The sequence below is a fragment of the Lycium ferocissimum genome, chromosome 11 (assembly GCF_029784015.1).
Source record: "Lycium ferocissimum isolate CSIRO_LF1 chromosome 11, AGI_CSIRO_Lferr_CH_V1, whole genome shotgun sequence".
Classification (NCBI taxonomy): domain Eukaryota; kingdom Viridiplantae; phylum Streptophyta; class Magnoliopsida; order Solanales; family Solanaceae; genus Lycium; species Lycium ferocissimum.
Window position 1 is genome coordinate 34,370,705 of NC_081352.1, and position 8,965 is coordinate 34,379,669.

Genomic DNA, 8,965 nt, shown 5'->3' on the forward strand with positions numbered 1-8,965 from the left:
ATCAAAGAGTTTTAATAAACTATGTTTCACTTAAAGATTGAGTCAAAAGAATATCTGTGTTTATATAGTAAGACAATATCATATTAAGAACCTAAATTTGACTTACTTTTAAATGGCGCCTTCCATTTTTGAACATGTCTCATCAAAATTTATGGGATTGAGCCCAAAAAGCCATTCAGATTTGTTATGCTAAAGGTATTAGTAAAGTTATAAAAATAAAAGAATTAACTAAGTATCAAACCGTGACTTTCGTAGCTCTTTCAAGAAAATAAAGTTTTAAAATTTCAATAAACAATTGTTGTTCTTATCAAATTGAGCATCAATGTTTACCTTGCTATCAATTATCACGAGAGTTAAAATTTTATCTTTTCAATGAAACATGTGACAGGTTGTTTTCCCTAATTTTATCTAGCTTTTTGAGATATCAATGCTTTATACGGTTGTAGAGTTCTCATTAATTCTTTGAGTTTGGTCCTTTTCTCAAAATAAAAAGGTGCATTCCATGAATTAGATATCAATAATTGCATTAGAGGAAAAAAAAAAAAAAGACAAAAAGGAGTAGGTATCAATCATGGCAATATGATTGGTACAATTGTACAAACATTCAACAATTTCTCATGTGGGAGGGTGAAAATGATGTGTTACCTTAACCTCATTTAAATGCACACCTTGAAAACTTTTGCAATTATAGTATTAATATTTTCTAATTTTTTTTTTTTTTAATCATATTGGTATTGTAGCAGAGTTTCAAGTGGGTTGGGGCCACTATGCCCATAGTGGTTAGGTTATCACCGCATTCCAGCCATTTTTGGTCTGGTCGAACATGATTGGCTACCAAATATGTAGCTCGAAGCAAAGAAAATCTCTGCCAAAAAAAAAAAAAAAAAAAGAAGATCGAAAAAGGTCGTAACATTGAGGTACATCAATTATATTCCGTTGATTAATTTATTTTTTATTCGAAATTCATTGACTTGATTAATTCACTAACGTTCATGATATTTAGTATAATGGAGCTTTCACGATGTAAAGAAACAAAACTAATTATACTTTTTCAAAACTGGCCTTCTTGCAGCCTTTGTTTTTAGTAACTTTAACCATATATTATATATAAATAAACACATAAGTTATGTCGCACAAGGGCAACACATACTACAGTTTTTTATTCCAAAGGTAAAAGCAAGACTTGGAAATAGTATCGGTAGATGGAATTGATTATTGAGAAAAAAACAAGATCGCAATATTAAAAATACAAGGGCGTAGCTCTTACAAATAGACAACTTTTTGTTATATCCCTCAAACTTATCAATCTTGACATGACCTTTTAACAACATAATAGTAAACCTTTTATTATATATATTAATTGAATAATTTGCCGCAACAAATGATTATAGTTGGATGGATGAGATTTTTCTATCGTTAATCATATGCAGGTGTTGATATGACTTTTCGATTATGAGTTTATCCGAATCCATTACTTTCGATACAGAGTATAAATACACACACACACACATATATATATATATGTAAAAATTATTGAAATTAACAAATATTAGATCTAAAATCATAATTCTAATTATACAATGAGTTCAATGCTGAGGATATTTCAAAGTTGAACTTATTAAATTTAAATTCTAAATTCGCCTTTGATTATATGTCTCAGTTCAAACCCTGAGTATCAAAAAGATCTTGGTAAAACTTCTAACAGGCCTTCGCGATGCGAATCTAAATTAATTTGTGGCCTCAATTCGAATATCGAAGATATGAAGAAAAACTAATACTAATTTACTATGTCCGGTCTAAACAAAAAATTATTGATCCGTACAAGCATCCAATAGTAGCTAAAATAAACTCTGTGTTTCAATATTACAAACTTTCATTCTCTATTTTAATCTTTTCTCTTCCCTATTCAATTCACGTGCTAGCTGCATTCTCCAAAAAAGAAAAAAAGAAAAAAAAGACGACTACATTGTGTTATTAACACTCACATGGCTTGCAGCATCTAGACACACTCTTTGCATGATTGCCTTCAGCTACAGCTTTTATACATAAATAAAGTACAATATGATAAACTAGAATTATTGACATATTTAATAACACAAGCCAACCGATTTTGTGGTCTGTGGATGCCCTTCTAGTATTTTATCCCTTTTACTAAAGGTGAATTTTCTTTTTTCTTAGATAATTTATAATTAGACTCCCAATTATTACTGTGCCCACAGGATTTGTCAAAAATGACCGTTCATGTTTGTAAAATTGTAGATTTGAGAGCACACATTTAAAAGATTATGTAAATTTTTCAATAATATATATCTTTAGTGGACCTCTTCGTAGGATTTGAACCCAGATAAAGAAATAAGGAGACACTATAACAGCCCTTTAGGCTTTTGGACCAAGTCTAAGAACATATCATAATATTAGTGATGTTCGGTAGAGTGAGCGGACCATGTTATACCTATAATTAAAAATTCATATCGGATTGGGTTCAAATTATGAAAAGAAAGTTGTCTTTGATATGGAAAGTTTTACCAAATTTTACCTTCAAAGCGAGATTTCTAACTTAAATTCAAATTAATTGGACGTTAAAAGTGAGTATCAAATACCGAGTAGAAACAAAAAATATATATCAGGCTTGAAGTCACTAGAAAATTCTAGGCACTTTAGTCTTAGTGGACAATGTCTAATCTCACGTTTAAAAAATGAAATTACATATGAAACGTGTACCAGGAGAAAAATAATAAAATAAAGGGAGACGTGTACACTACTGCAAACTTTTTAAAACTTTTAATCTTTATCAAGATCCCATCTTTAAATTGATATGAGCTCATTTGCCATTTCAAATTCAACAATTTAGCATGGCAAGAGTCTTTTCCTTCATCAATGGTTCCACAAGCCTTTCTACTCAACTTAGTTGTTCATCGTCATCATCATGTTACAGACCAATGGTAGTTAGAATGTGCCAAAATCAATCTTATTGGGCTTCAATTGAATCTGACATAGAAGCCCATCTTAAGAAGGCCATCACAATTAGGCCTCCTGAATCTGTCTTTGAGCCAATGCATTACTTAACCTTTGCAACACCCAAATCCACAGCACCAGCCTTGTGCATTGCAGCCTGTGAGCTGGTTGGTGGTGACAGAGCCCAAGCCATGGCTGCAGCATCAGCAATACATCTCATGCACGTGGTAACTTACACCCACCAACACATGCAGTCAACGCTGAAGGAGTCAGGGCCTGGGCCCGAATCCATACTCGGGGCCCGGTCCGCTATTGGACACAAAAAGATTGATGTTGAATTGCAAGATGAAGATGTGAGCCCGGCCCGTAAAAACTCGAACGAGATCTTGAGGTCTACTGGGCCCGAACTAGAGCCCGCCAAGGGACACAAGTTCGGCCCGAATATTGAGCTCCTCACGGGAGATGGGATCATGCCCTTTGCCATTGAGTTGCTAGCTAAAGACATGAGCCCGGCCCGGAATAACTCGGACAAGATCTTGAGGGTCATTACTGAGGTGACACGTGCCATCGGGTCACAAGGGATGCTAGAAGGTCAGTATCGGGAGATAGAATGGGCTCGATCAGGCAATGGAAACGAGAAACTGTTGGAATACGCGTGCAAGAAGAAAGAAGGGGAGATTCATGCATGTGGAGCTGTTTGTGGTGCAATTTTAGGGGATGGAAGTGAGGAAGAAGTAGAAAGCTTGAGGAAATATGGGCTTTATGTTGGAATAATACAAGGAATAATAAATGGAGTAGGAAGAAATTACAACAAAACAATGGAGAAAAGGGTGGATGAACTGAGAGTGTTGGCCATGAAGGAACTGAATACGAGTTTCAAAGGGAAGAAATTAGTGAGGCCAATTGCTAGACTTGTTGAAGAGTTTTTCGTGCCTCTCAAAATGTGATCTTGTTTAGATTTTAATTGAACTACATATTTAATTTACAATAAGGTCTTTTGGCCACACTATTTTGGCCACAATGGTCCAAATGGGATAAATTCATATGACTATTTAGGTTATATTTAATAATTTATGCTTACTTAATGTCATTTCTATCTTTTCTTCTCAAAATTTATCTTAATTTAAAATTATAAATTATGATAATTTTTACATAAGTGTAGGCAAATTTGAGTCAAATTGGTATGGTAATTTAACAACTCTCTTTAATTTAAACTATAAAAAGGTGTAACTTGTCTACTTTTCAACAAGTTTGAGTGAGTGATATATTCATTTAAATGTTGCAATTTGGTCATTTCAAGTCAAACACATTATTTTTTTTTATAGTCCTCGCACGAAGTTTTTTGTTTCTTTTTACGCCTAATTGAAGTTTTTATGACATTGTGAATCCTCACATATTTTGATAAATTTTGAGAACTTTAAGGAATTTTTTATGAGACTAAAAAAGATGATGTCATAAAAAAGGTTATGGTGGCCTTACAAAACATACTCACAATATTTCCTCATAAAAGACTCAAATATGTAGAATTATATTTTTCCTTAAGAATTTATTATAAAGACGTAGAGAATTATCATGTCATTCAAATTCTATCTTAATATAAGCTTAATTATTGAATCAAAATATTATTCTTGTAATACTATTTACTTTGTCGATGTTATTTACCAATTATCGTTTGTTATTTTAAAGTTTTTTTGGTCTTGTTAAACGTAAATTCTTTTTATTTTCTCCTGTAATTTTGAGTCATACACACTGGCAAAAATAATTGATTAACAAAGATTTCACTTAAGGTATGATTAAGTTTAAATTAAAAGAATAAATACAAATAGACTTATATCATTGTTAAATTCTTAAAAAATGTATCAAAATGAGAATTACAGTCCTTTCGCCTCAATCGAAAAAATGAATTTCTAAGTACAATAGTAAATTAATCAAATTTTATGTGCGCACACTTTCAATATTAAATTTGTCTAATAAATTAATGTTCTAAAAGAGAAACTAGAAAATACTATTTTATGTATATATTATGAAAATATTTGAGAAAACATTGTAATTAAAGAAAATACAATTTGATCTCCAAATATTAATAATACAAGACAATTACTAAATACATTTTTTTACTTTTTTTAATATTAAGATATTTTACAAAGTACCGGATAATCAATATTTATTATGATTTAGGACAAATAGTTAAATTGAACATGAAAAAGTTATTACAATGTAGATTTCATAAATGGTTCCTTAAATTAAGAAAAAGGGGAAAATGTTATTTTCTTAAATGGCGTCTTTTGGAAGGAAAAAATAAAAAGCTAAAGTAAGAACAATTTAATTTTGTTGACTTTTCAGCACTTTTTTGGTGATTTAATTTGAAAGAATATCTACAAAAATATCTTGTAATATCAAGGTTATTTTTATTTATTTATAAGTTAATTTTATTGATTTCATCATACAATTATATTTTCGCATTAAATATTTTTGAAATTAATTGAATATTTTAATATATTTTGGTAAAAGAAAAGTTAGTCATGGGTTCAATTCAAAGAAACAAATGAAATTAATTTAACATATGGAAATCTCAATTTTGATTATCTCAAACTTTAATCTCAAAAAATTTAAATAAAATAGAAATTAGAAGAGTTTTCAATTTATTTTTTTAACAAATCTAATATATAAATTAATAGAAATATTTTCCTTTAATTTTTAGATACGTTTTTGTACTTTAATATTTTAGAAATCTTTCGAAAATGTCAATTTAATGTTACAAAAACAAAAAAGCAAGAGCAGAAAAATTCAAAAAATTATCTACAAATTGAATTTATGAATATCCGTAAGGCTGGGCCAAATGACACTAGTTCCAAGATATATATATAAAGGATAAACAAATGTTTTACTACTGTCTACAAGTATGATTTTACGTTATTGTACTGTTAATTTTCTTCTAGCAACTTAATTACATAAAGCAAAACAAGAGAACAAACAAATGAACAAATTGAAAGTATTTTTGAGTTAAGACGAATTAGATTATGATCTGCAACTCAAACCATATTTGACAACACACTCTTTCCTAAAGCGTATAAATTATGCCTCATTTATTGATTCAATCTATTTTTATTAATACGTGTAAATTTGATCCAGTTCAATACTCTAGTTTTATACTGGAAAATCCAAAATTAAAATGTTGAGGTGCTAATGTCATGATCAATTGATCATATTTGATTATGACTATGAAAGCAAAGCAAATGACTTTTATTAATTAATTAATATGATATTACGTACTAAGCAGTATTTGTATTTATGCAATGGGCCAAAAGGAGGCATATGAAACATGCTTTTTCAGTTTATAAAAATGAACTTGGTAGAACATCACTTTCTATTTTTTTTATTTTTTTTTAATTTTTTATCCCGCGCACAGCACATGATATGTATCTCGGGCTTCATTGTGTTTCTCTTAAACTTGCTCCTTTCCCACATTTTTTAATACTATTAATTTTGTATTTGGAATCTGTTAATTCGACTAATATAAATTTGTGCCATACAAGATCCACACGACTTCATTTTGTTAATACGATTTTCACTATTAATAGTCTTCATGTTTATGTTAATTATTGATGACTTTTTAGAAAAAACTCCCCACATCAGAAAATCAGATCTTGCCTGCTCTTTGATAAAGAGAAGGGAAAAGTGTCAAATTTTCCTTTCTATTATGTAAAAAGGATTAATTTTTTACCATTTGTTATATTATTGTATAAAAAGAAAACTTCAGTTACCCAAATGGTTTAAATATACTCTTGCAATGCCGTTAAGGTTATTCAAAGTGGACTCCCAATATTACGTGACACTGACATTTTGATGAGATAAACATTATGTGACGTACCACCTCACTGCTGCCACTCAGCCCTCCCCTACAACCTAAATACTACATACAAAGAGACACTACACTAAGCATTGTTTATTGATCATTATGCTTTGTCTTGCTTAACATGATTTTTTTTAATTTTTTTTTTTTTTTTTTTTTGTTTCCGAAGCACCTGTTGGCCCCTACCAAGTGAATATGATACAGACAAAGTTTTCTTGAAAAGTCTGCCACTGCTATGTCATGGCTAAAATTTAGTAAAGAAGTAAGAAGAATATAGTGTTGACATCATCCATTAGGTATGCTAAATTTTCTCTGAAAAATTAAAGAAAAGAAAAAAAGCACAATTGCTACATGCCACTAACCGCTTAAACATTAAGAGATTCAGAATTTAAACTCTGCTAATTCTACGTTGAAAATATTACTCGATTACTAATCAAATCCTTCTAATGATGCCCTATACTGTAATCATCAACATTCACCGCATCATCTGCACGACTATAATACAACAATAACAATAATTACGCCTTAATTCTAAACAAATCGAAATCGATTATATGAATCTTGACTGTTGATCCGTTCCATTTTAATGTTATTCAAGGAAACCTGTTTTGCTTAAAATTGCATTTCTCACCCTGCTCAAATCTCTCCCTTTCAAAGTTCTTCCAACACCTTCACACACTGAAAAAGAAGATATTTTACTCCTTCCAAGTTTTTTAGCAATCCATTCATGTGGAGGCATTATTTCTCCTTCATCATCATCGCCGTCATCATCTTCTTCTTCATTATATCCACCACCGCCAGAACCGTCATCATTTTCATCATCACGCCACGAGGTTTTTTTCAAACTTGTCCCATAAATTTTTGACCAATCGGGAATGTTTACTGGAGCTGAACACTGAGTTATTTTAGGTTCGTGAATCGAACTCTTGTTTGATCTTGAAATCATTTTGGATGCAGTGGGCAGCTTCCTAGGACTGAAATTTGAAGACGATTCTTTGCTTCTGCTGAAATTTGAACCAAATTCGCGACTTTCATTGGTGACATTACCCCAAATATCTTCTTCTTGAAATTCTTCATTCCTCATTGATGTCCATCCACTGCTACCCTGACTATACAGATTGTACCTCCCTTCATATGACGATGACATCTTCTGCAAAACCCAAAATTCAATCGAAACTTTATAAATACAAGTTCGCGATTTTATGTAAAGGGTTATACTCACTCATTTCCTCTAATTTTATCAGAATCTGCCCCTTAGTAGAGCAGATATTATGATATATGATGGGTAAGTTGATTAATCTTGTTACCCACTATGTTCGAAACAGAAATAAACATAAATGGAAATAAAATTTCGTGAGTGTCCTTAAGAAATTTAACACTTTTCTAATATATGAGGTATAAAATTATTTCCTTCCAAACTAGAACAGAACACTTTTACTGGAATAGCAGTACTTCAAACTGCAACAACCTTCGGACGTCAAGACCGAAGCATATCACACGACTCGATTTTGTTGAAAACAATGCATAGAAGAGGCCAGAGGGGAGATTTATTTCGAAATTCAATGAAAAGATTTGAGATGAGTGCAGAATGTACCTCTTTTTCTAATTGAAACTTGCAAACAGATAATTTCTTCAAATCTTGAAAATCTTATCTGCAAAATGAAAAGAGAAATAATTAAAACAAAAGAAGACCAATAATTCCATTTAATGGGGAGAAACAGAACGGTTTCTTCTATTGCTTTCAACATCAGAAAACTCTGTTTTTTTACCTTAAAACCTATGAATAGCTCTTGCTGATGAATGAAATTCTCAGAAGAGAGAGTCACAGAGGAGAGGGGAAATAGTGAGCAATCAAAGGAGAGGGATAAAAGACTTTATTAATTTTGGACTTAAAAGAGATTTCCTAAATAATTGACCTGTGTGTATTTTACATTTTGTCTGTAGCAAAATGCTCGACCATTTGATAAGGAAAGGTTAGTGAGCAGTGGCGGAGTCAGGATTTTGGTCGAGGGGGTTCAAAATGTAAAAAAGTAAACATACGAAGAAGCCTGCGCGGTTCAACATCTACTATAGATACATAAAAAATAATTTTAACCTAAGAAACCGGTGCTTTTTTCGCTCTATGGGTTCGGAACACTTCTCTGCATAGTCTTACCG

At 31.3% G+C, this 8,965-nt stretch overlaps 2 protein-coding genes across 2 annotated transcripts; one reads left to right on the forward strand and one right to left on the reverse strand.

Moving 5' to 3' along the window:
- Nucleotides 1-2,762: 2,762 nt before the first annotated feature.
- On the forward strand, nucleotides 2,763-3,940 carry LOC132036176 (heterodimeric geranylgeranyl pyrophosphate synthase small subunit, chloroplastic-like). Its single transcript, XM_059426442.1, has one exon. It carries the CDS (start codon nucleotides 2,853-2,855, stop codon nucleotides 3,900-3,902), a length of 1,050 nt encoding a protein of 349 aa, XP_059282425.1. The 5' UTR covers nucleotides 2,763-2,852; the 3' UTR covers nucleotides 3,903-3,940.
- Nucleotides 3,941-7,238: 3,298 nt separating this feature from the next.
- Nucleotides 7,239-8,626, reverse strand: LOC132037138 (protein S40-6-like). The gene is made up of 2 exons (XM_059427596.1): nucleotides 8,403-8,626; nucleotides 7,239-7,958 (listed from the first exon to the last, which is right to left on the reverse strand). Exon 2 carries the CDS (start codon nucleotides 7,953-7,955, stop codon nucleotides 7,398-7,400), a length of 558 nt encoding a protein of 185 aa, XP_059283579.1. The 5' UTR covers nucleotides 7,956-7,958; nucleotides 8,403-8,626; the 3' UTR covers nucleotides 7,239-7,397.
- Nucleotides 8,627-8,965: the final 339 nt, after the last annotated feature.